This window comes from Ornithorhynchus anatinus, chromosome 18 (assembly GCF_004115215.2).
Source record: "Ornithorhynchus anatinus isolate Pmale09 chromosome 18, mOrnAna1.pri.v4, whole genome shotgun sequence".
In the NCBI taxonomy this organism is placed as follows: domain Eukaryota; kingdom Metazoa; phylum Chordata; class Mammalia; order Monotremata; family Ornithorhynchidae; genus Ornithorhynchus; species Ornithorhynchus anatinus.
The window spans coordinates 39620695-39648655 of NC_041745.1; the positions used below are offsets into that span (position 1 = coordinate 39620695).

The 27961-nt window shown below is 45.1% G+C and overlaps 1 protein-coding gene across 2 annotated transcripts in view; it reads left to right on the forward strand.

Annotated features, from left to right (window-relative positions):
* The window catches only part of WLS (Wnt ligand secretion mediator), a 91878-nt gene that overhangs the window by 43502 nt on the left and 20415 nt on the right, over window positions 1-27961 (forward strand). For both annotated transcript variants that reach the window (XM_001513659.3, XM_029046729.1), the window contains exons 3-4: window positions 23084-23208; window positions 27400-27561. In XM_001513659.3, the coding sequence (XP_001513709.1) occupies window positions 23084-23208; window positions 27400-27561 (287 nt within the window). The remainder of the gene's footprint in view (window positions 1-23083; window positions 23209-27399; window positions 27562-27961) is intronic.

A 27961-nucleotide genomic window follows, 5' to 3' on the forward strand; every position in this document is an offset into this window, starting at 1 on the left:
GAAAGTTGGCTCCTCCTTCCCTGTCACATGAGTAAAGCCAATGTATTCCTAAATTTAATAGGCGCAAACCAGCAGAGGCAGCAGATTTTTAAATCAAAGAAAAAAGGATAGCAGCAGGGCTCCACCAAACAGTCACTTAAACCATATGGGGAGATTAAAAATCAGATCAAAAAGCATTTCTGTTGAACAGGAGACCTGGGTGGGAGGAACGTGTGGGTAGCTGACTTTAATGTGGGTAGGAGTGTGTTGGGATTGTGGGTTTCTTTGCTTTAAACCACCCGCTGCAGCTTTGTTTGTGGATTCTCAGCCAGGCTTTGATTTAGAAAATGAGGGATAATGCTTCTGGCCAAAGCCTATTTTTAGAAAAAACTGTAAGGTAACTTTTAAATGCATCTCAGTTACATTCCCTCATCAATGCTCTCCGATAACAAGAAGGAGCATGTGAGCTGGTGGGAAGAGTATGGACCTGGGAGACAGGCGGCTTGGGTTCTAATCCCAGCTCTGCCTCTTGCTTGCTGGGTAACTTTGGGCAAATCACTGAACCACGCTGGGGCTCAGCTTCCTCATCTGTAAAATGAGGATAAGGTACCTCGTCCACCTACATCCACCTACTTTTTAGAAGGTGCAGGACAGGGGCTGTTGGATCTGATTGCCCAACCACTTAGCATGGTTTTTGGCAAATCATAAGTGCCGAATTAGTATTGTAACCATGCCATCCTTAATAATTCACCCGTTGCAATAGAAGCCATGCCAACATAGTCAAACAGGACATTGAAAAAAGAGACTGAAGGGAATAAAGAAGAAAAATCCTATTACACATGGCTGACTTCCCCTTTTAATAAAGATACTCTAGTACTCTAGTGTCAATAATGATTTGAATATTAATTATATGAGACTGGGTGATCAGTGACAGTCAAAATGGGCTTATTCACCAAGCCTCTGAAATTTCAGGTGCTGAGCACTGATAAAGGCCATAACGTTGATTACTGAGTTGACTCTAGAATTTCTGTTGGACTTTGGTGCCCCTTTTAAAATGGAAAACTGAAATACTGAGAGCCAGGGAAAGAGTATCTCTTGGATCAAGTGACTTCAATTGTTAAATTGACAAGCTTTGCATTTTCTTGCTACATAGGCTTTTTAAGAATAAGCCTTCTGGTTTTATCTAGGCTCTTAAAGAATCTTGAGGGGGGGTGGGGAGGGTGGGACGGGGCAATTCAGACACATGTACTGTACTGACTTTCATCCTAAGGCTGAGGAAACTATGAATAGGTTTTATACGTATTCAGGTCTGGGCTGCTTTTGAATAAGGCATTTTATGGAGCAATTTATAGGAATAACCAGGGAGAGGGGAAAGGTATAATTTTGAATTTCGAAAGAAAATTGTCTCTGTGTATACTGAAAGACTTGAAGCATAATCCAGATTTTAAAAATCTACCAGAACCTCTGCTTTGCCTCTTGCTTTTAATATTAAGTATAACACTGTCATTCACAGCCAACATCTTTAATTCTTCATAAGCCGTAAGTGGCTCAGTTTTGTGACCTTTTCGGCTTCTCTTCTTCTTATTTTAGAGTTAACTGTGTAAGATCAGAAGATCTATAGATGTTTGAAAGTCCCTGTAATTTAACCTTTTTGAACCACTGGTTTTTTGGCAGTTATGATTTTATTTGTGTTGAGTATATTTCCTCTGCTTTTTTTAGTGTCCCAAAGGTGCCATACTAACATGCCATTATGAACCTGTGCAGCTCTTGTGTGAACTCAATAAATGGTAAATCATAGAATTTGTTCAAAGCCCTTCTCAAATCCCACCTCCTCTATAATCATGATTATGGTACTTATTAAGTGCTTACTATGTGCCAGGTACTGTACTAAGCTCTGGGTTAGATACAATGTAAACAGATTGGATACAGCCCCTGTCTCATTTGGGGATTACAGCTTAAGGAGAGGAGAGAACTGCGCTACCACTTCTCTGCTGTGTGGTCTTGGGCAAGTCACTTCACTTCTGTGCTCAGTTCCCTCATCTGTAAAATGGGGATTAAGATTGTGAACCCCATGTGGGACAGGGACTGCATCCAACCAGATTTGTTTGTATCCACCCCAGCGCTTGATACAGTGCCTGGCACATAGTAAATGCTTAACAAATATCATTATTATTAATAATAATAATATTATGCTGTCCCCTAATTTCTTGAATTTGAAGAGAGAGGTGAGAATGCCTGCAAGGGAGGAGAAAGAAAATACCCATAAATTTTTTTAGTTCTTCAGAATACAGGTATCCTGAAAGTGGGAAACATATTTTTAAGGGCCCTCAGTTCTCCCGGAGTTGCAAGCTTGCAAAGCCCAGGGTTAAGGAAAATTTGTACCCGAGTTTATTCTGAGTTCTCTGAGTGCAAACCATTTTTTAATGGTATTTGTTAAACGTAACTATGAGCCAGACACTGTACTAAACGTTGGGATAGATACAAGCTGATCAGGTTGGACACAGTCCATTTCCCACGTGAAGCTCACAGTCTTAATCCCCATTTTACAGATGAGGGGACTGAGGCACAGAGAAGTGAAGTGACTTGCCCAAAGTCACACAGCAGAAAAGTGGCAGAGCCAGGCTTAGAATCTAGGTCTTCTGACTCCCAAGCCTGTGCTCTGTCCACTAGGACATGTTGCTTCTCTGCATTTTCTCCAAATCCTGGCACAAAAAGTCTCAATCTATTCTGTTTACTGAGCGTCTCCTGAACTGAGTGCTCAGGAGAGTACAGTGGAGTTAGACATAATCCCTGCCCTCAAGGCGCTCACAGCCTAACAGAGGGAGCCCCGCACAACAATAATTTACAGATGGGAGAAAGCAGACAAACTTGTGCTGTTGGAGGAAAGTTCCCTAATTCTCTAATTCAGTAACAATACTATAGTCAAAACGCTTAGTGACAACATGCCTTCTGGCTAAAATGAGGGTATCTGGATATTTATTGGCAATTTGGTAATCAAGCTGGAGACTGGGACTTCCCGAAGCTCCTTGCGAACTGAGATTCTCCTTCAAGATTGCTTTAAGGCCCAGTAGCTCCTGTCTAATCCCAAACTATGAAGGAATGTCATTACTTTCTCACTTGTGTATGCAGCCAACTCCTGATTATTCAAGGTTGGATTAGTGAGTTGGGATTTTCCAGGCTCCTTGCTTTTTTTTTTTTCTTTTCTTTTCCCCACTCCCGCTCCTCTGGTTATTTCCCGGCTAGCTAGCCCTGTTATCTGAAGCTGGCCAAGGGAGCTGGAAGAGGTGGAATTCCAAACCGATTGGTCCCCAAATTTAACACCACTACCAGAAGACTCTGAGAGTTACGGAGTCCTATGGCACGGTTTAGCATAGTTTCAGACGTTCTATAAGATAGAAATTAACTTGACTTCTTTTTTTAAACATGAACAATTTCGTGTAGCTCAAGGAGTGGTTTAGCGGTACCTGGAAACATTTTCACAAATGCTAGGGTCAAATTTGCATAGAATGCAGCTCCTCTGTGGTTTTGGGTAATCTAGACCAAAGCTTTCTCTCCACCGGTAATAATTAAAACATGGCTTTTTTATTAAAAAAAACCACAGTTCCGATGTGTTTTGGAATCTGTCTCCTGGAGATGCAGTCTTGAATTCTTGCAGTCAAGAATATTGAAAGAAACCATTTATCAACTGAACTGATGGACTTCACGTTGATAAATATATTTAAGTGTTTACTATGTTCACCCAATCATCGATGGTACTTATTGAGCACTTACTGTATGCAGAGCACTATCCTAAGCCCTTGAGAAAGTACAATAGTCAGTCGTATTTACTGAGCATTTGCCGTGTGCAGAGCACTGTGCTAAACTCTTGGGAGACTACAATATAACAAACAGACACATTCCCTGCCCATAATGAGTTTAAAGCCTAGAGCAGGAGGCAGACATGAATATAAATAAATATGCAAAAGAGTTGACTGGCACAATCCCTGCTCTCAAGGAGTTTACCATCTAAAGGAGGTGAGCATTACTGTAGAGATGCCTCCTTTGAAACTGAAGGACAACTGTATGCATATACAAAATTGCTGAGAAGCAGCATGGCGTAGTGGATAGAGCACGGGCCTGGGAATCAGAAGGTCATGGGTTCTAATCCCAGCACCACCACTTGTCTGCTGTGTGACTTTGAGCAAGTCACTTCACTTCTCTAGGCCTCAGTTCCCTCATCTGTAAAATGGGGATTGAGACTGTGAGCCTCACAACCGACAGCGACCGTCTCCAAACCGATTTGCTGGTATCCACCTCAGTGCTTAGTATGGTACCTGGGACAGAGTAAGTGCTTACCTAATACCATTATTATTATTTTTATTATACTCTTTGCAGAGCACTGTACTAAGCATCTGGGCAAGGATATTAGAGTTAGTGGATGTGACTCCCGGCCCCAAAGAGTGTACAGTCTAATGGGAAAGTCTGTCAAAAAACCGTAATAAGGCGGAAGAGGAGATTGAAACGACAGGGCTGACTGAAAAAATGTATCCTTAAATAATGAAGGGTGTAAATCACTGTGTATAGAAGTGCTGTGGGTGGCGGGTGGGTGGCAGTCCAAAAGTGGTAGTTGGTGATGAAGAGTCTTGATTAATTTTCTGTGTTCTAGCTGTTGATGCTATTTTAGCTTTACTGTTCCCCTCCTCCAGGAGACTTTCTCCCACCTCCCTGGTCACCCACCACCCACTCTAGAACTTACGTGCATATTGGTTTATATAATAATAATATTAATGGTATTTGTTAAGCGCTTACTATGTGCAAAGCTTTATATAGTCAATGGATTCATGTATTCATTGTACGCTTGCTTTTGTTACCAGTTCTATCTTTTTCTCGCTTGTTCCCATGCAATGTATGCAACCAGTAGGCCTGTCTCCCTCACAAAATTTTGAGCTCATAAAGGCCTAGAACTGTGCATTCTATTTTTATGAAAGACACCTGGGTACCTAGTACAGTGCTCAGTAAAGAGGCGATCAGTAGGTACCAATGACTGAGCCTCACCAAGGTCTTGTCCCCATCTTGGATTCTACCTCAATCAGTCAATCGTATTTGTAGCGTGCTTACCCCCCTCCCAGTCTTACCAACTTATTTTGTAGTTTCCCACTGCCCTAGCCCTTCATCCCACGGCCGGTCCCCTGGGGAAAGGGAGCACAGGCGGCTGGAAAAAACACAGGACTAGGAATTAGGAAGCTCAGGTTCTATTCCCAATTCTTCCACTGGCCTGCTGGGTGACCTTGGGCAAGTAACGTTAACTTCATTCAATTTCTCCGCGCCTCTGTTTTCTCATCTGTAAATTGTCCTTTCCTCCCTCTTTGACTGTGAGCTCTCTGTGAGACAGTGGGCACATTTTACAGATGAGGAAACTGAGGCATAGAGAAGTGAAGTGATTTGCCCAGAGTCACATAGCAGGCAAGTGGTGGAGATGGGATTAGAATTCAGGTCCTCTAATTCCCAGACCCATGTTCTTTCTATTAGGCTACACAGGTCTGAAAGAGAATCTTCATCTCAGTTCAACTTGAGTTATTGTTGTTGTGAGGAAAAACTGTAACTAGGTCCTTCAGATTGTACCATTTTAATTCGTGCCTTTCTCAGATTAATAGACAGCTAAAACATACCAAAACTTGACTTAAGCATCAGTTCTTAGTAGTGTCTTCCATAGAGAAGCAGCGTGGCTCAGTGGAAAGAGCACGGGCTTGGGCGTCAGAGGTCATGGGTTCGAATCCCGGCTCCGCCACTCGTCAGCTATGTGACCGTGGGCAAGTCACTTAACTTCTCTGCGCCTCAGTTCCCTCATCTGTAAAATGGGGATGAAGACTGTGAACCTCATGTGGGACAACCTGATTACCCTGTATCTACCCCAGCGCTTAGAACAGTGCTCTGCACATAGTAAAGCCCTTAACCAATACCAGCAATATTATTATTATATGCCAGTCCATGAAGCTTTGTCTTCTATCAATCATTGGCATTTATTGAGCACCTACTGAGTGCTAAACACTGTACTAAGCACTTAGGAGAGAGCAACAATAGCAAGAAAGAGACCCCTGCCCTGAAGGTCATAATACAATGTGAGACAAAAGTACAATTGTTTGCAGAGTGGCCTAGTAGACAGAGCATGGGCCAGGGAGTCAGAAGGTCCTGGGTTCTAACCCAGATCTGCCAGTCGTATGCTGTGTGTGACTTTAGGCAAGTCACTTCACTTTTCTGGGCCTCAGTGACCTCATCTGTAAAGTGGGGATTAAGACTGTGAGCCTTATGTGGGACATGGATGGTGTCCATTCTAATTAGCTTTTATGTACTCCATTTCTTATTACAGTGCCTGGCACGTAGTAAGTGCTTATTAATAATAATAATAATAATAATAATAATAATGTTGGTATTTGTTAAGCGCTTACTATGTGCAGAGCACTGTTCTAAGCACTGGGGTAGATACAGGGTAAGCAGGTTGTCCCACGTGAGGCTCACAGTTAATCCCCATTTTACAGATGAGGTAACTGGGGCACAGAGAAGTCAAGTGACTTGCCCATGGTCACACAGCTGATGAGTGGCAGAGCTGGGTTTCGAACCCCAAGCCCAGCTCTTTCCAATGAGCCACGCTGCTTAACAAATCCGTAAAATAAAATAAAACAAAAGCAGTGCAGTGAAAGCAGGAATAAATGGTTGAAAAATTGATTGTGCAAATACATATATAAAAAGACATGAACAGGAGTGGTGAGGATATGATTAAAATACATAGAGTGCCTAAGGCAGGGATTGGTCTCATGCTGCTGGAGTGTTGTGAACGAATCAGGGAAGGCTTCCCGAACGAGGTGGGATTTAGAAGATGTCCATAAACAACTGTGATTTTGGAGAGGGGCGGGAATTCCAGCTGAAAGATCGGTGACTGCTAGGGTTGCTGTGTGCAGAGCACAGTACTAAGCACTGGGAGAGAATTCACATGTGGGAATTAGACATCTCTTCTTTTCCCTCTTCTCCTTTCCAGCCTTTCTGAAACTGAAGGCTCTTTCAGTCCTTTGAAGTTTCTGAAATGAGGATGTGGTCTGGCGGCTGGCCAACCCCAGTCCCACTCGCCAGGATCTAGCCTAAAGATTTCAAATACGCCCTCGGTCAGAACGGTGCCTCAGAAGCTCTGGGTCGGGTTTTGGTGAAGAGGGTCTTGAATGGCCAAATGTGGAAAGCAGTCTGGGGAGTAGGTAGGTAGGTATAGGTCATGCTGAAGACTCACTTCCTCATCTGAGGTTAGGCACTAAATACCCCTTCAGCTGTCCATCCTCGACCCCCACCCCACTGCTGGGGAAAATGAATGCCCTGAGAAACCAGCCTACCATTGTTCCATTCTTGTGGAGGGTGAGTAATCCGACATCACTGCATAATGCTAACTTGCAATAGTTGGGAAATTCAAAGAGCCCTGACCTGACTGCATACTGAATAGACAGTTTTTTCCATTGACATGTTTTGACTTAGGGCCTATTTTGGATGCGGGAAGACACTCCCAATTTAACCTTTTTCCGAGTATCATCGGCTCCCCTGGCTGTAAATCAACGTTTCCGAGCACTCGTCTAACACTAAGAGTGTAAGCTCCCCGAGGGCAAGGATGGTGCCACTCTTCTGTGCAGTAACTTCACAAGTGCTTAGTGCAGAGCGTTGTGCGGGGAGCGTTCATTTACACTATCACAACCTACTAGGTGGAGAGAACCATTCCGAGTGCGGTTGGTCTCGAAAGTTGAGATATTGAGGGCTTCCATGTAGTTACTTGGCTTTTGGTTTAATTCTGAGTAACCCCACGGTAAATGAAGTGGCAATTTTCATTTTGAAGATGCTTGTCAACTTTCCAAAGAGTGTAATGGGGGGGAATCTGGTCCTACTCAAAATGGAATTTGGGGGTTGGGGAGGGTAGGGAAGTAGAGCAGGCATGAATACAAGTTGTTGCGATGATGATGATAATAATTATGGTACTTGTTTAAATGCTTACCATGTACAAGCTAATCGTATCGGACACAGTCACACATATGCTCACACTCTTAATCCCCATTTTACAGATGAGAGAGCTGAGGCCCAGAGAAATGAAGTTACTTGCCCAAGGTCACACAGAAGACATGTGGTAGAGCCAGTATTAGAATCCAGGTCCTTCTGACTCCCACGCCTGTGCTCTACCCACTCTACCATGCTGCTTCTCATTTGTGGATCCTATATTATCTGGAGAACACCTTGGAATTGATTGTGTCTTTTAACAGTCCCAGTGTTCAGTACAGTGGTCTGTCCACTTTAGACCCTCAGTAAATACTACCAATCTATTGAAACTCTTCAGACATCCTATGTCTTATTATTTGGCTCTTTAATATTTGCAATCTTGGATCCATCTTAAGATCCCGTGAAGCAAGGAGTTCATGTCTTTTCTGTGCCAGTAGGTAAACAAACCATACTGGAAAATATTTCAGTCTAAGTGATGGAGACCATTCTTGACATGATTTAAGAGGAGAATTTGCTGGTGTAGGGTGACCCCAGATATTACTCAGCCGTGGCGGGGTCTGTGAAATGAGAACCTCAGTCTGGATGTACCGGATGAAACCGTAAGATTGAGTCGTGACCTCAGTAGGGAAGTCCGACCGTGTCTATGCGGCACCTCCATCTCGCCACATAAAAGTGGAAGTAATGCATTTGGTCATTGTGCTTCTTCTCAGCAGGAGGGGCTTCTGGTATTTGCTGAACCGGACACAGAAGTAATCACAGTACATTACTTTGTGGGTGGAACCCGGGTTATGCAGCGTCATAGAGATGTCATACGGGATCTAGAGCAAGTTGCTCTGGGACTCTCTGACCCCTCTTGCTCCAGAGGCATTCCCAGGTCCCTCCGAACAGGGCCGCCACTTCCAACGGGGCCATTGGTTGCTGTGACCATTCTGGCTGGGGAGAGTGATCCCCTTGCCTCCCAGGAGTTCTTTGTGAATGCAGTGTGGGTAGCATTTGAATGCAACAGTCACTCAGATGATGGTCCTCAAGGCCTTTGCATCCTTTCAGAATACTTCCTCTTTCCCATAGCGGTGTACCTTAGAAATATCTTCATACTCCTGAGATCCCATCCCAGCTCTTCTGATCCTGAGAAGCTATTCTACACAAATCTCCAGAAATATTCAGTGGTCATGTTCACTGAACCTTTCCTGTTGTGCTGAGAGCTGTGCTAGGCATCGGGGTAGATACAAAATATTTAGATCAGACACAGTGCCTGGTCTGCCTGGGACTCGGAGCCTAAGAGGGAGGGAGAACAGGTGTTTCATCCCCATTGTACAGATGAGAAAATGGAGGCTAAATCATTTCCTCAAAGTTAAAGAATGGATCAATGACAAAGCTGGGCTTAGAATCCAGGAATCCTGACTGTTAAATCCTGTGGTCATTCCACCACGAGGCTTCCCTCCCAACTTCTCAACTCTGCAGCTAAAATTTCCAGGAAAGAGCTTCAATTTAAGTAGGGTTTGTGTGGGTGAACTTCTAGGAATCAGCAGCAGGGGTATGGATTAAGTACCTACTCCGTGCAGAACACAGTACTTCCCTTTAGAGAACAGGGATACAGCCCCTGCCCTGCCTATGAGAAGCTTACAGTCTGATAGAAAAGATGAGTACCCAGGCAAACGTGAGTGAATTGGACGTGACGGATTTGAAGAAGAGACATGAAGAGGTGAATAAATCAACTCTACATAGAGGCTGAGGAGGTCCACGATCAAGAAGATGGAGATGTCTGAGGGAATTCTAGAGTAGGAGAAGGAACCTTTTAAGAAAAGACCCTTGAAGTAGGGAAGAAGAGGTGGTGGTGAGGAGGGGTCAGAAAAGGATGTGGTTTGTGGAACCTGGGTGGCCTTCTAGACCGTGGGAAAGATATGTTCAAAGGCAGAAGGCTTGAGAGATTGGGGTAGTCAGGAGATTTACTTGTGAAGAGGGAAGATCAAAATTTGGTGAGAAGCAGACCCGAAATATCACCGCTAAGCCTGATAGAATGTGGTACTGCACACCTTTCTATGGAATTGCTACTGGTTTCTTCGAGTGTGAGCACCTCACGGGGCAGGGTACAGGTTTAATTCCTTCCTGTAGCCCCTTTCCCAGTGCTTAGTACAGTGCTCTGCACATAGTAAGTGCTTAATAAATAATATTACAACTACACCTAATGAATATTCCCTTCTGGCCCTAGAGACAGCAGAACCAAACTCCAAACTGGAGCCTTCCAAAACTGAATGCCTGACTCACCTACCAGAGTCCCTTAAAAATACACGTTGGCTAGTGAGCAGACGAATACAGTTTGGAAGCACATTCTATAAAAATAAAATTATGTTGGCTATTTGTTTCGAGTCACTGGGTGGGGAGAGGATGGGGGTGTGCTGGAAGAGTATATTTAGTCCTGACATTAAAAAATGTATCACAGACACCAACACAGGAAGCAGGTCTTAGGTGAGTCAGGGTATAAATAGCAAGGCAAAGTTTTCGTGCTGTGGTGGGCAGCCTACCCTTGACAACCTTGTCCAGCTCACTGACTTGCATCTGGGGTGGGGTGGGCGGCCAGAGGAAATGAGAGCTTAGGGGAGCCTCTTCTCAATTCAGGATTTCACAGACATTAGTAGGGGACAGGGTGGGTTGCAAGCCTGAAAAGATGGGAGCCACAAAGCACAGAGAGGGAAGATTCCCATGATGGCAGGGCTATGTCATGTGTTTGAATCAAACGTTGATGATAACGATTATGGTGCTTCAGGTTTTTTTGTGTGTGTATTTATGTGTGGTATTTGTTAAGTACTTACTATGTGCCAAGCAGTGTTCTAAGCCCTGTGGTAGATACAGGATAATTGGGTTGGATAGAGTCCTTGTTCCATACCGGGCTCACAATTTTAATCTCCTTTTTACAGATGAGGGAACTGAGGCACAGAGAAGCAAAGTGACTTGCCCAAGGTCACAGGGCAGACAAGTGGCCGAGCCGCCATTAGAACCCAGGTGCTTTTGATTCCAAATCCCTTGCCTTATCCTCTGGGCCACACTGTTTGTTCAGTGCTTACTGTATGTCAAACACTATTCTAAGCGCTGAGTTAGATATAAGATAATCAAATTGGGCACAATCCCTGTCCCACACGGGGCTCACGGTCTAAGGAGGAGGGTGATCCGGTCCCTGGACAGAGCCCCTCGATTCCTCGCTGCCCGGGAGAGACCCGGATGGGGGAAACCTTAGCTGGGAATTCCTCAAGGTCACATAGCAAGAAAATGATGCAATTGTAGACTGTCCTCAGGGCCCTTCTCTGAGCCTCTGTCCATCTCCAAGCAACTAGAAATATAACCCCACTTTTTTTTTTTTTCAATCTTCTGGATTTTTCACGGTACAGCGGTAAGGGGGCAGTGGCCAGCGTGGTTCCTTCAAAAGACTTTAATAGGTCATCTTTTAAGACCGGCTTACCGTCGCATTTGAAACGGGGCTTCTGAGCTCCGCGGGAAGCTCGGATCCTAGAAGCGGCCGGCAATTGTTGTTTTAAGCCGCAGAGCGGAGACTGGGAAGAGAGGTGATCTCTTTGAAATCGGGCAGGCTTCTCTACCTGCAAAAAACTAGGACCTCAGGGATCAGATCTTCTGATCGCTATTCTCCCTCTTGGCTCTTGGTTTGTGTGCTCTACTGTGTATGTGGGTGTCATCCTACCCTCTCCTCACCACACCCCCTTGTTTTTGTGGAAATGGAAGACAGCTTAGATCCCGGTTTGAATTTAAACAGGAAAGCTTGGATTTGGGAGGGCAGAAAAGCCTTCCAGCATCGGATCCAATCAGTGCTATTTTTAAGGCATTTACTGGGTGCAGAACACTCTACTAAGCTCTTGGGAGAGTACAGTGGAGTAAATAGACACAATTCCTACCTGGAGCATTGAAATTATCTGTATCTCTTGAGCAGAATTCCTCCCATTGGATCCTCCTGGGGGCTCTCACCACCTCCAGTCAGTCAGTAGTATTTATTGAGCTCTTACCGTGCGCAGAGCACTGTACTAAGCACTTCAAAGAACACAGTACAGCAGAGTTAGACATGTTTTCGGCCCACAGCAAGCTTATAGAGGCCTTCCCACTCAGTACCCTCCTTGGCCTTTCCCCCTTCACCCCAAAACCTCCCTCTTCCCACTTTGTCAATCTTTTTCTTCAGGGTCATGCCTCTCTGTGCCAATTTCATATTCAATAGCCATATTTTGGAATCTCTTCAAAGGCAAAACACACAGTATTTGTTCTCAACATGTGGGTGGCTCTTTAGAGAGGGGCAGGGGGTGGAGGGACAGCCTATTTTTCAGGGCCCAACAGAGGGTCCGGATTTCGATCCGGCCCCCACCCTGTTGAAGTAATCCCGCACGATCTTTGTGGCCTTATTAACGTTTCTGTTTCCTGGAGGACTGGGAAGAGGGGAGGAGTGGGTGAAATCTGGTCCCCATTGAAGCAGTGAAACACACCTGCAGTGAATACTTTGGGTAATTGATAATGGCGGGTAACTTATCTGCAAATAAAACTGGGAATCCTAACTCAATGCAGTAAGTCTTCACATAAGCTGTATGAAACAAATAGTCTGTGTGAATAACATTGGCCAGGCTCCAGCAATAACACAGCTGTTGAAACAGCTTAGTCACCAGGGCAATAGCTGAAGCTCTGTGAGGGAATGTTTGTGTGCAGTAATCTGACATTTAGCTGGTTGGCAGCAACCCTGAAAGTGAAGGAGAATTAGTGGGGGGCCGTAGAGATAATCTGGTTCCCGGCCATAACAGTCTCTTGTTTCTTTTTAAAACCAGACGTTCCTCCCTCCCTGGGCAAGCTGATGGGGTTCCCATCACTGGAGTTAAAGGAAAACTGAAATGGTTTAGGAAGGGAGAGTCGGTGGGGGCATGGGGAAAGTTCAACCAAGCTCATTCCTTTCCCGAACCCTGCTTCTCTCCTGGATAAAATGTGATTGGCTCTTTATTCAGTTGAGCAAAGAGAAATGCAGGGCAGGCAATTTTATTCTCTAGGAAATGAAGCGATTCTGTGTCGGTCAGATGTATTGCACGGACTAAATGAGAAGCAAGTTTCCCGAAAGGAAAAGACTGCTCCTCTTATCATAGGTGGTGTCTAAACTTGTAGCGGCAACATCCTGGAAAAAGCTTTCATCATTTTCCTCGTGATTTTGGAACCATATCTGGCCGATGCTTTGAATTTAGGCAATCGGCTCTTAAAAGGAAGTCTCCTTTTGTTCCCTCCTAATTCTTCCATCTTTTACTCCGCCGGTCCTATTCTTCTATCACTTTTGTTTCTCAGCGAATGGGGCTGTATGGAACTCCCAGCTCATCTGTTTTTAGTTACCGTGGCTGTAGCGTGAATGGAGGCCTCTTCCATAGTTGTATTCACCACGGGAACTAGGTAGAATTTCTGGTTGGTGGCTGAATTTGCTACGTTTTGAAATTCTCCACTCATCGCAGAAAGGGACAATAGCTATTCTGTACTTTTTGCAAAGCTTCGAAACTCTTGGGGCTTAGAATTTCATGGAGGGGGTTAGGGGTGCTGAAGGAAATTTCGTTGGCTTTTCAATATTTTAAAATGTGCTGCGTTGCAGGTGTATAGCTTCTGGAACTAGTTCCCTTTTCTGGTTGCATTTTGAGAACTAGAGGTTAGTTGAGACATTGTGAAGGGAACATCTTTTTTTTAAAATGACATTTAAGCACTTACTATGTTCCAGACACTGTAGCTAATAGAAGCTAATCAGGTTGGACACAGGCCATGTCCCACATGGGGCTTACTGTCTTAATCCTCATTTTAAAGATGAGGTAATTGACACACATAGACAAGTTAAGTGACTGGCCCAAGGTCACACAGCAGACAGGTCGGGGACCTGACTCCCAGCCCATGCTCTTTCTTATTAGCCCACGCTGCTTCTCTAGAGACATTGAGTTTTGGGCTTAAACTGTTCTGAGTTGAGCAGGTTTCACAGCGTGTGAAGAACCCGAGATCCCCTTGGGCATGATCTCCCATACTGTGCACTGTGGGTACTCAGGATATACCAGTACATTCAGTTCTTCTAAACACAGGTTTCAAGGCAGGATGTGGATAGGACACTATTAGGAAGATTTCTTCCTACAACACAAGTCAGATTCGATGGAGCATAAATTCTACTGGTGTAAACTGAGTTCCAGTGTTGGAAGAAACAATTTCGTAAATGGCCATGGTTATCATTTGCTACCACTCTGCTTCCCAGCCTCTGCCTGAGCCTTAAGGAACTGCACAAGTCTTTATGGTGCTTCGTGTTTTCATACCTTTACAGTGTATAAATAGACTTACCAAATGCCATTTTAAAGAATGCCTCTTATGGAACAACAATATAGGAATTTCTATCAAAATTTGAGTCATGATATCTTTGAACCATCTAACACTGAAGTCATTAATTCCCATAGACACGATGGTTACTGTACCGTGAGGTTCTTTGGGAAAGTAACTATGGTGTTCTGGCAGAATTGGTGTTATTATTTAATGAGTAATATTATTCACCAGTCAAGGCTCCCAAAGGTCAACTTGGTTTAGTAGGTTTCCCTCATTTTCCTTTTTTGGGACATTTTCTTTTCATGCTGAAACAAGAGTATGTTGATGATGTATTTTAGGGACACAGAGAGACACAGTTCCTGCAGTTCAGCCTGATAAGGGGTGCTAAATCCATACATTGAGCTTCTCTCATTGAAATATCGGAGATAGGATAGTGAAGCCAAGTTAGGCTTAGACAAAAGAACTGAGGCAGCAGTTTGTGCATCACCCACTACAGATATTGTGTACATATCGATAAATTATGTATTATAAATGATTCATTTATATTAATGCCTGTCCCTCTAGCCTGTAAGCTCATTGTGGATAGGGAATATGTCAACGAACTCTGTTGCATTGTACTCTCCCAAGTGCTTAGTACGGTACTCTGCACATGTTAAGTGCTCAATAAATAACATTAGTGATGATGACGATCAGCCTAATGTGGTGGGTAGGGGCTGGGAGTTGGGCTAGAGGATAAAGGGAGGTTTGAGTCACTTGGGCTGTCCTTCAGGGTGCCTAAGTCAGGCATGGGCTAAGGCAGGGTAATTCCCTCTTGTCCTACCAGCCCTTTCTCGTTCCCCAGCAACTGGATCAAAATAGCCCCTTCCTAGCGGACTTGGCTTTTACCAGTTGGGTTTTGTCAGAACCATCAGGGCTGGGTTGGGGACTGGCTCATGACTTTTAGACTTGGTCCAGACCTGATCGGGCCCCAAAATTTCAGCCCACAAAAAAGAAGACGACGAAGCCCAAGGCCCTGAGGAGATTAGAAGAACAGAAACAGCATCGTTATGGGATTGATCAGTTAGACCATCTAGCCCAGCTTGCTGTCACCAACAGCAACAGTGCGATGGTTGCCCTTCTTGATATTCATCCAAGTTAGGGAAGAATATACCAATATCCAGTATCCCTAACTCCTTGAAGATTTTTTTCCCCATGAATTTACATCTAGCATTCTAGATCCTTCTAGAATCTTTGGATATTTTATACCTGTGCAACTTCCTCTGGTAATTTTATATGCTTACCCCCTCCAAATAAAAGAGATTTTGTTTTTTGAGGGGTGGCAGCGGGTTATTAAGAACATACTATGTGCCAGACACCATACTAAGCCCTGGAGTGTTTCCTTTAGCTTTGAATGAGAACCCCCTTAGATCATAAGCTCCAGGAGGACAGGGATCATGTATTTCTCTGTTTCACTCTCCTCTGTTTCGCTCTCCAGGGTGCTCAGTTCTCCTAAAATACAGGGGTTATGTTCTTGACGAACACTGCATCAATCGATTCATTGGATTTATTGGGAGTTTGGAAGAGTGCAATAGAATTATTAGACATGATTCTTGCCCTCAGGGAACTTTCAGTCTAGTGGGGGAGACAGACCCTAAATGAAATAAATTCCAAAATCAGGAAAAGAAGGAAAAGGAGTTGATGAATACAAATTAATGCCTAGGTAGTATGACATGTAAGATTTGTGCAATTATGGAAAACCTGCTTTAGAGTACATGCTGCTTTACCCAACCTAGACACATTGATCAGTCAGTTGTATTTATTGAGCACTTACAGAATGGAGAAACACTTTACTAAGTGCTTGAAAGAGTAGAATATAACAATACAACCGAGTTGGTAGACACATTCCGGGCCCACAGGGAGTTTATATTCTAGAGGATGTGCACAACTATTTTGTACAACATAGCATTGCTGTTCTCTCCAGACAAATATACACCACTGGACAAATGCTTCCTAATTCTGCCATTGTGTTCTTTCCAAAATGTCATGAAATTTCTTGTTAGAGAAGAATTATCTGAACAGTTGAGTGATCGATGAGATCGTTACACCAATTCCATTTTCAAATTCATTGATAGCACACTCTCAAACAGAGGTTGCCTTTAGTGGTATTTTCATTACCAAGTTAGGGGATAAATCGCTTCCTTTACAGGTGCAGAATCTGTATGTTGGGCTGTGATTAAAAATTGGGAATTTTTCCAGATAAAAGATGGAAAGATACATCCATTAGCATAGTCCACACACCAAGATATGGTGAAAGGGCCAATTGGTAGGATTGTTAGACTGGTTTCAGAAATAATGATGCTACTTTAAGTTTGTCAGTGCTTGTGCCCAAGCCCTCTAGGCATCTTAAGAAAGCAGATAGGATGAAATTATGCTTAGCAGAGGCAATATGCTCATCTCAGCGAGATTAGCTGCTGTTTATAAGGTGGGGCTTGATTCATTAGAAACATTCGTGAGAATCCAATGGAGGTTTCAGTGTCTTCAGTCCTGCAGGGAATCCCCAAGGTCCTACTTGAGACTGAGATGTGGAGACAGAAAGATCTTGTCCCTCCTGATTCTTGGGGAGAATGGCAGATTTTGTCAAATGCTATACTGTGCGATGATCAGGTTTCCCAATTCACGCTGAGGGAAGGGCTAAGAAAAAACCCAAGAGTAGGGAGACCATAAAATCAGGCAGTCAGTGGTATTTATTGAGTACCTACTGGGTGCAAAGCACTGTACTAGGCATTTGGGAAATTAATAATAATAATAATGTTGGTATTTGTTAAGCGCTTACTATGTGCCGAGCACTGTTGTAAGCGCTGGGGTAGACACAGGGGAATCAGGTTGTCCCACGTGGGGCACACAGTCTTAATCCTCATTTTACAGATGAGGTAACTGAGGCACCGAGAAGTTGGGTGACTTGCCCAAAGTCACACAGCTAACAAGTGGCCGAGCCGGGGTTCGAACCCATGACCTCTGACTCCAAAGCCCGTGCTCTTTCCACTGAGCCACGCTGCTTCTAATAACAGTAATAACAGTAATTAGAGTAATTACAGTAAACTAGGATTGGTAGACACAGTCCTTGCCCAAAAAGAGCTGATAGTCTACAAAAAAATTGGTATTTTTCTCTCCGGTTCTATCTTTCTCTTTCTCTCTCTTTGCTCTCTCGAACCTTTTCTCTGCTCTCCGTCCCTTTCAGTTTGTCTTTGGTCAGCTCCATGGAATTTTCTAAATCTGGCTGTCCTCTATGCCTACCCTGGACTGCCACTTGCGCTAGAGTCATGTACTCTGCTGCTCACCCTTTATCACCCCCTGCCCAGGAGTACCCACAGATGCCCTTCTGGACCCACAGCAGAGCAAGTCAGTCAGTTAGTCGTATATTTTGAGTGCTTACTGTGAGAAGCAGCATGGCCTGGTGGAAAGAGCACAGACCTGGAAGTCAGAGGACATGGGTTCTAATCTCGGCTCTGCCACATGTCTGCTGTGGGACCTTGGGCAAGTCACTTAACTTCTCTATGCCTCAGTTACCTCATCTGTAAAATGGGGATTAAGACTGTGAGCTCCATGTGGGACAGGGATTGGGTCCAACCTGATTTCCGTGTATCTACACACAGCAGACAAGTGGCAGAGCCAGAATTAGAACCCATGACCTTCTGACTCCCAGGCCCATGCTCTACCCACTGTGCCATGCTGCTTCTCAGAGATGAGAAGTTTATACTTATTACGGATGATAGCAGTAATAATAATAATAATAATAATTTTTGTCCTTGTTAAGTGCTTACTACATCCCTGATACAAGTTAATCAGGTTGGACAGAGTCCCTGTCTCATGCAGGGCTCACAGTTTAAGTAGGAGGGAGTAGGATTCATCCCCGTTTTACAGATGAGGAAACTGAGGCCCAGAAAATTAAGTGACTTGCCCAAGGTCACCCAGCAGACATGGGGCAGAGCCCGGATTAGAACCCATGTCCCAGGCCCAAGTCTTTGCACTCCAAACTTCCTGCTCAGAAACACGGGACTAGTTCTGCCAAACGGGCCCAGTTGAAGGCTGAAACCTATGGAGGTTTGCTCGGGGAACAGACATAGGCAGGCCAGAACGCAGAGCCTTCTCTTCCCATCATTCTGCTTGCCACCTTGCAACCTCAACCGAGTTATTGCCATGAAGCTGCTCATTAAACGTGAAGGCCAGCTAGCCTGGGCAAGGGAAAGAGGAAATCTACAGTCTTAATCTGGAGGGTGGAGATGTGAAACCTTCGATTTGGGAATCTTTAAAAGTAGCAGATCAGGGAAGTTCAAATTGTGGTGGTACAGGAAACAGGTAGGACCAGTGTCTTTGGTTTTATAGGGAGGTTTCAGCTTTCCAATGGAGCCCCGAGAGAGGGAGAGTGCACCGGATTTATTTGCCTCCTCACAGGATTTCCAAATTTGACTGTGCCCCTTCATTATCTCCTGGTTGGAAGGACCAGGAGCTCAGTAACTGGCGATTATTTTATGAGATGTAGTAATTAAAACTGAAATTTATTGCTGAGGCCACATGGCTTCAGAGGGAGGGGGAGAGAGAGCCATCTTCACTAGGTCCTACTCTGTCAGTCACTGAGTTATACATGTTTGGGTGTTGAAATACCCAAACCTGAGGACTGGAGAGCCTGGTAGACAACCCAGGAGCGACTTGGGCATTCATTCATTTGGGCCTTGATCTTCAATTTGTTCATTCAGTTGTATTTATTGAATGCTTACTGTGTGCAGAACACTGAACTAAGCACTTGGAAAGTACAATTCGGCAACAGAGACAATCCCTACCCAACAACGGGCTCACAGTCTAGAAGACTGAACAATTCTGAACAGTGCCCTCCATAATAAAGACAACAAAACAGGAATGCAGCCCCACAGTCCCCTTGTAAATATCCTTATCTGTATTCCCCCCTATCCAAAATCTATTTTACTGTGTCTCCCCCTTTAGATTCTGAGCTTCTTGTGGGCGGGGTCTCATGTAAGTGCTCGGTCCAGAGCTCTGCACTTAGAGTTTAGATTAAGGACAGAGCACTGTACTAAGCAGAAATCCGATATTGGTTAATGAGGTCATCCGAGAAGGGATAAGAACACAAGATTTATGATTCTGGGACGTAATGCTCCCGCATAACCAAACAAAACAAAGACACCTGGATGGCCACAGGTGTTGAAAAGACAAGGATTGGCTCAACTTCTTGGATTAGGATTATTCTGTTTTAGGTAGCACACATTCTGGCCTCTTGGAAAGAAGCAGCTAACAGGGATTGTTAGGATAGCAAGGGAGAAGTCACTGCTTTAGAGCGTTATCTCTTTTTTGTTCGTTTTTGTGTGTGTGTGTGTGCGTATATGTTGTGTGTGTGAGGGGGAAGGGGCATCTTTTTTTTGGCTATCAAAAAAGGTACTCAAAAAAGCTATAAGAATGTCCCCATCCCTCACTCGTTAGACCATAAGAGCAGAAATAAGGCATTAGGATTTTGGTATTTAAGTGCTAACTAGATGCCAAACACTAGCTGAGGGTGTCCAAAGTTTGCTGCTCCACATTCTACCTGGGCTGGCCACTCCAGGCTCTCGTGGGTGCCAGACTCACATACACATGACATCACATGGGATAAGCTGTGTACGTGACACATATAAGTGCTTGGTTGTCATACGTGCCATTTTGCAGAAATCCGCCCAAGGCCACCTTACCCTAGAGCCTTTCTCAGGAAAAAGGTGCGGGGGATGACACACTCCCGATGCCCCCAATTTCTCTCCCCTTGTTTCAAGGGCTTTGCATTCCCCTCTCAGATTGTACACAAGCACCACTTACAAGCCGGAAGTTCTGTGGCAGGAGCCGAACCCAAGTCAGTCAATAAGTCATATTTATTGAGCACTTACTGTGTGCAGAGCATTGTACTAGCACTTGGGAGAGTACAATATAACAATAAACAGACATATTCCCTGCCCACAACAAGTTGGGAGGCCAGGCTATGGACATAGTACCAGACAAAGGATAAGTCGGCTGAAGATGAAAACTAGAGAAGTGACCGTCCTGGTGTTAATACTACTTCCATGCGGGCCAATCATCACAACCCAAGAGACATTCCTATTACCCCATCCTCCTTTCATCAAAGCTGGAGTCTAAAGGGACATTGAAGATGGCCTCCTCCCCAGTACTGCTTCCTGATTATAGAGGCACAGCCTCCTCTAGGATATTTTTCCTGCAAGACCAGGGTAGAGCCACTGAATGCTGAGGGCAATGAAGTTCACTGAGGGAACTGATTTGATTTAACCCACTTCCCCTCCGCGGTTGCACGAATTACATGAACTATAGCAGAGCCAGGGTGGCCATCTGTTCTCACTTCTGGCCTTGATTCCCCAAATTTACTCAGGGTGGCTGGTCCAGCAACCACTTGGATGGACTAGGTTGGAAGAGGTGCAAGGGCCCATTGGTTTGGGGTGAGGGAGCCCAGGGGTTAGGGGCTGAAGGGGAGGAAAACTGTTGGGGGGACACTGAAAGGGCCAGGAAAGTACTACAGAAGCCAACACCCTCAAGGATCTTACCATCAAATCCCTGACTTGCCCTCTAGTAATTCCCTAGGGACTGTGTATCCATGAGTGCATCCAAGCCCCCACTGAACCTACTGATATTTAAGCTTTCTTCTACTTCCTGAGGTAAGAGATTCTTGGTGGAAGTTGGCGGGGCCCTTATCATCCCTGAACATGTTGCTGGGTGGATTCCTGACCCCTTCGCTCCTTTGCTCCCGAGTCGCGAAACTCATAGGCGGTAGTCAATGCGGAGGGAGGCTAGGTGCTTAAAATAAAAATACCAGACATAAAGGCGCCCCGGGGCTGAATCCAAACCGGATGGGCCTCAGACTAGCTGGAAGCCTGTCTGTGTGGTATAAAACGGCCACCTTAAATGAATCCTTTTAAAAAAATATTCCCTGATTTGAAGTCTCTGTCTTCAAGTTGGTCTGTAATAGTGTATAACAGACCTCACCAGGATTGGGGGTGGGGAATGTGGGGCAGAAAGGTTTATTGAATGTGGGGCTAAAAAGTTTATTGAATGTTTAGGGATTAACAAAACCAAAATTATGGGGGGATTCATTAATAATTGTTTCGTGTTAAGCCACTGACTCTAACAAGCATAGTACTAAGGAAAGTACCCCTCCTGCAGCCCCGTAGCACTTCACTTCTCGGGGCCTCAGTTACCTCATCTGAAAAATGGGGATTGAGTCTGTGAGCCACATGGGACAGGGATTGTGTCCAACCCAATTTGCTTGTATCCACCCCAGCACTTAGTACAGTACCTAGCACATTGTAAGTACTTAACAAATACCACAATTATTATTTATATATCCATCTGCAGTTTATTTTAATGGGTGTCTCCCCCTGTCGACTTTAGATCCCCTTGTGGGACAGGGATCGTCTATACCTTCTCTTTTGTATTTTACTCTCACCTAGCACTCAGAAGGGAGTAAAAAGGATTAAGTTCTAGTCCAGCCTCTGCCACATGTCTGTTTTGTGACCTTGGGCAAGTCATTTCACTTTTCTGGGCCTCAGTTACCTCATCTGTAAAATGGGGATTAAGAATATGATCCTCATGTGGGACAGGGACTGGGTCCAACCTGCTTAATTTGCATCTACCCCAGTGCTTAGAAGGATACACGGCATATAGTAAAGCACTTAACAAGTACCATTCTTATCATTAGTACAGTGCTGTGCCCACAGTAAGCCCTCAGCAAATACCATTGATCTATAGATAATCAGGCTGGATACAGCCCCCACCCCACATGGGGTTTACTCGGGAAAGACACTGATTAAATAAGTGAGCAAAGGCTCTTAGAAGTCCTGAGAGTCAGGGGGGGAATCTATCCCATATCAAAGTGCTCCTTGAGTTCCTTTGAGGTGCTTCAGGAGTACTGAGAAGGCTTCAAGGTTGGAGGTTTCTGATGAATGGTGTACTCGACAGACACCGTCTTCAGAAGAGAATAAAATGAAATTGGTGGCCTTTGACCTACTATGGCTATTCAAAGAGGAGAGCAAAAAAAGACAACCCAGAGTTTCTCTGAGGACAGATCTAGGTATTTCTCCCCCTTTTGTCAGGCTGAGTGAAGGAGGGGCACGACCTCAGGTTAATGATGTAAGTGTTGGAGGAACGTGGAATTAAGGGTATCTGACAAGAAAGCAGTTTCTTTTTCAGAGCCGGTAGGCCGAGTTTACTTAGCCCTGATAATAATAATAATAATAGTTATTATTATTACTACTGCGATATTTGTTAAGCCCTTATTATGTGCCAAGCATGGTACAAGGTGCTGGGGTAGATGCAAGGTTTTCGGGTTGAACAAAGTCCCTCTCCTGTATGGGGCTCCCAGGGAGGGGGAATGGATATTTAATCCCCATTTTACAGGTGAGGAAATGGAGGCATAGAGAACTTAAGTAACTTGCCTAAGGTCACATAGCAGGTGGGATTGAACCCCTTGTAAACTAGATTGCAGACTCTCTGTGGGCAGGGAATGTGTCTACTACCTCTCTTATATTGTACTCTCCCAAGCACTTAGTACAGGGATCTGCGCACAGCACTGAATAAATACAATTGATTGATTGATTAATCCACCTCTGGGCTCTTTCTACTGGACCACACTACCTTTCTCTGTGGTCTTTTTCACTCCTCACCTATTGGGCCCCTGTGAAGTTTGTAACCTGTTCATTTGTTCGTTTCATTTGTATTTTCATTCAATTATCCCCTACAACCACAACTAAGTGTTCAACAATCTTTCCTACAGGAGAAAACGCGGAAGTGTCACTGGATGTATCGTTGGCATATCGCGATGATATGTTTGCCGAATGGACAGAAATGACACATGAGAGGGTCCCCCGGAAATTAAAATGCACCTTTGCCTCTCCAAAGGTAGGTTCTTACCGCTTGAGACTTGCTCTCGGGAGACTCTCTTACCCTCCTCCTCAGACTTGATGAGGGTCCGCTTTGAAGACCGCCCCACTCCCCCTGAGGCCCCTGGTAGCCTCAATTCTGGCCTCGACTCTACGTCTGAGAAGCAACAAAGGTTGAGGGGCAGGAGAGGGAAGCTCACTTAACCAAAAAGGATAAAAGAAGCGGCTCTCGCCCACAGGAACCTCTGCTTTGAATTATTTAACAAGTGCTAGTTACCTGGCAGGAGCCTCTCATAATTGTGGTTAAGCAACTCGCCGATATGTTACGGAAGGGCTTTCAGACGCCTGCCTTGGGCGTTTGGAAAAGTGACCCCTTGTCCCGCATTCGATTTCCTCCCCTCAGCCATTTTGTGAGGTCAGGATCCACACAACTCAGTTTCCCCGCACTGCCAAAGAAAGGCGCCTCTGTAAAGGCTTTGCTGAAACCCGAGAGTGAAGGGGAGAATCTAGGCATTGCTTGGCACCACTGATTTTTGTGTTCACTGTTTCACTGGCCCGTGGTTGGCGGGACCCAGACACGAGGTCTCTCCACCGCCTCTCTGGGTGCTTCAGTCAGTCATTCAATCAATGGTATTTATTGAACACTGTGTGCAGAACACTATACTAAGCACCTGGGAAAATACAATACAGCAGAGTTGGTACATGTGACCCCTGACCACAAGGAGCAGGGGGAGACATATATTAAAGTGGATTAGCGATAGGGGAAAAAGAGTATAAAGATGTATGCGTAAGTACTGTGGGGCTGGGGAGAGTATCAAAGTTCTTAAGTAGTACCCATCCAGGTTCATGATCGACACAGAGGGAAGGGCATTTAGGGGAAATAAAGGACTTAGCCCCTTCACCTCATTCACTGAGGATTCTTTCACCCAACCCTTCCCAGTGGATCCCGAGAGACTATTGGATCATTTTTCCAGGAAAGGTGATTTTTCCTGGGCAGGAGTAGGGAAGGGCTTTCCGGAACCTGAAGAACGGCGAGAAGCAGCTGGGCTTCTCCCTCACAGTGGGTTAAGGGCAAGGCGTTTCAGTAGGAAATGGAAAGTACTGGACAGAATGCTAAACTCCCTTTTAGGTCCAGAGAGAAGCAGCATGGAGTAGTGGATAGAGCACAGAGCTGGGAGTCATGGGTTCTAATCCCAGCACTGCTACATGTCTGCTCTGTGACCCTAAGCAAGTCACTTCACTTCTCTGTGCCTCACTTCCCTCATCTGTAAAATGAGGATTGAGACTAAGAGCCCCATATGGGACAGGGACTGTGTCCAACCCGATTTGCTTGTATCCACCCCAGTGCTTCGTACAGTGCCTGGCACATAGTAAGCGCTTAACAAATACCACAATTTTTAGTATTATGTCCAGTTAAGGGGACATTAAAAAGGTTCATGGTAAAGGAATCCTGTCCCACCCCCACCAGCAACAGGAGGGGTTTTGTCGGGGATTGTCTGTATCAAGCTGACTAGAACATCTAACCCACCTCTTCCTCCCTTTCTCCCCCTCCCCCATTTGCCCCTGGAGTTTTCCCCTCTGGGATTTGGCTGTGGCAGAGTGGGAGGACCTGTTTGAGTGGGTTGTATGGGTCTCTGCCTGTCAGTCAGCCAACAAGTGGTAGAGAAAAATGGCCCAGTGCCACTGCTTTCTCTCTCCCTCCTCTCCTTTCCTTCACCCTGGCCCTGCCACCGTTTCTTGTAAGGTTGGAAAGATCAGTGGGGCCAAAGTCATGACTCCCTTTAATAATACTAATAATGATAATAATAATAATGCTTACTCTGTGCCAAGTATTAGTGCCAACTTTTCATTTTGAGTGTTGGGATGGAAAGGGGGCAGGAATTTTAGGGGTGAGGGGGATGAGAACTAAAAGAGAGTTCCCAGGAGTTGCTTCTTTGCCCTGGATCCTCCACCTTTCTTGTAAGTGTTGGAGAAGGCAGTGGAGCCAGAGGGCAGTGGGGCTGACATCATAATTCCCTTTATTATCATTATTATTATTTTCAGTAGTAATAATAATAAAAGACTTTGTGCCAAGCATTTGTGCTAACTTTTCATTTTGACTACGGGGGTGGAAAGGGGGGCAGGGATTTTTGGGGTGAGGGGGATGAGGACTCAGAAGGATGTCCTTGAGCTAGCTAGTAGGCCAGAAAGCCAGCATTTGGTGTGGGGGCTGGTCTTTTCAGCCCTGACTGGAAATTCACAGATGTTGTCAGTGGCTTGGAATGAACAAATCTGGGAGGCCAGCTCAAAATCCAATGAGAGGAATAGCCCCCTTGGTTTCAGGGAAAAGACATTTATGTCACCAAGCCTGGGCTAGAGACAATCAACCAATCAGTGGTATTTTTTGCGTGCTTGCTATGTGCAGAGCACTGTACTAAATGCTTGGGAGAGTACAATACAGCAGAATTAACATACATGTTCCCTGCCATTAAGGAGCTTACAGGCTAGAGGGACACGATCAGGCGGAGAGCCCGGGCCTGGGAGTCAGAAGGACCTAAATTCTAATTCCAGCTCAACTACTTCTCTGCTCTATTACCTTGGGGCAAATAATTTAACTTCTCACCTCATCTGGAAAGTGGGGATTAAGACTGTGAACCCCCTGAGGGACAGGAACTGCATCCAACCTGATTAGTTTGTATCTGCTCAGTGCTTAGTACACTGCCTTGAGCATAGTAAGCACTTAAATACCATTAAAAAACAATCCCTGTCCCACAAGAGGTTCCCACTCTAAGAAGGAGGCAGAGAGGAAACTGAGGTTCACAGAGGTTAAATGACTTGCCTAAGGGCACACAGTAAGTCAGTGGCAGAGCTAGGATTGGATGCTGGATCTCCCAGACTGCCTGTCCTTCCTGAAAACACATTTTGCTACATATTCAACTCCTTTTGAGAGAACTCATCTGTTCTGAAAGAGGAAGAAAATAACTAATCAGGCTAGAAGCTGTTTTACAATTGTCTCCAGATGTTTATGCCAGAGCCCGCCTTCCCATGTCCATGCGATATTTTTTTTTTTATGTTTAGCTGAAGCCTCTTTTCTTGATGATGTAATTTAGAGCTCTTGCAGCTTTTCTTACCTCAAACAAGAAGGAGATGTGCCAGGGATGTTTTTCACATCCGCTTCCTAATGACAGCTGCTTAATTATCTCTGGGATATGTTAATCTGTTTGTGAAGGGTGCGAAAGGAATCATCAAATCTGGGCTTTTTGATTGCTGTTTAAATTTAGTCTTGGGCTTCAAAGCCAAACAGCTCAGCCCCTGGTGGATAGTGAAGTTAAAAAAGCAAAGCAAAGTTACCACCTGCTGAAGCTTGTCCTAATTATCCATTTTCCAGGGGAAGGAATTGAACTTTCAGAACCTGCACAGAGAGGAGCACTGGGACACTGTGAATAGGGGGAGGAGGGGGGTGGGGGGAGATGGAGGAGCGGGTCGGAGGATGGAATTGACAGCCAGAGCTTGAGAGCCCAGAAGCCAGTATCTAGCTTTTCCTCATTCATTCATTTATTTGTATTTATTGAGCACATACTGTGTGCAAAGCACTGTACTAAGCACTTGGGAGAGTACAGTATAGCACAGAAACATTCCTGCCCACAGTGAGCTCACGGTCTAGAGGAGAAATAAACATTAATATAAATAAATAGATTCCCAGAGTCCACCCTGCCTGACTCCAGGGAGAACGGGAGCTTTTCTCTCCCTTTGGTTAGAAGATAAGGAATCTGGAATGGAATCAAGCCTATTGCACATACGTGTTCTCACCCCTCTCCCCAGCAAACACACATACACACACACCAGCAGCCCTTTCCTCAAGCACAGCCCAGCTTATTTTCTGAAATGAAGCCACCCCCTTTTGCTCCTAGGGCAGCACATTTTAAATTAATGTAGCTTAGAAGCCCTAGAACCTCTGTGGGGGCTGAGCTGGGCTCGTGTTGAATTGGAAATTGTGGTCATTTTCCTCCATCCATCCACCCAGTTGCCGGGCGGGCTATAATTTGGGCGCCTCGTGGCCTGGGAATGTGACTCTTTGACCAGACGGGTTGCATCCATCAATCCTGACCCACCCAATTGGCTATGTCGAGTGGGTTTGATGGCCGCATTCAATCCCATTATCACTGGCTTCATTCGGCAGAACGTTTGGCCTTGCTAACCCTGGCTTCCTCTCCCCTCCACCCCGCTCTAGATCGCAGAGAACGAGGGTCGTCACTACGAATGCGACGTCCTTCCTTTCATGGAGATTGGGACCGTGGCTCACAAATATTACCTCTTCAACATCCGGCTGCCAGTGAACGAGAAGAAGAAAATCAACGTCGGGATTGGGGAGATAAAGGATATCCGCCTGGTGGTGAGTGGGTGCATCTCTCACCAGCACTGATATTTACTGACGGTCCACTGGGTGCAGTGCTCTGTATTAAATGCTTCAAGGCACTCAGAGCCAAGCAGATGAGACAGAGATGGTTTACAAACAGCAGAGAGACGTTTAAACAGCTGTGTGACTGAGGGCAAGTCACTTAACTTCTCTGTGCCTCAGTTCCCTCATCTGTAAAATGGGGATTAAGACTGTGAGCCCCACGTGGGACAACCTGATTCCCCTGTGTCTACCCCAGCCCTTAGAACAGTGCTCTGCACATAGTAAGCGCTTAACAAATACCAACATTATTATTATTATTTAAATAGTAGAGTACAAAGCGTACCAGGAATCAATCAGTGGTATTCATTGAGCGCTCACTGTCTGCAGAGCACAG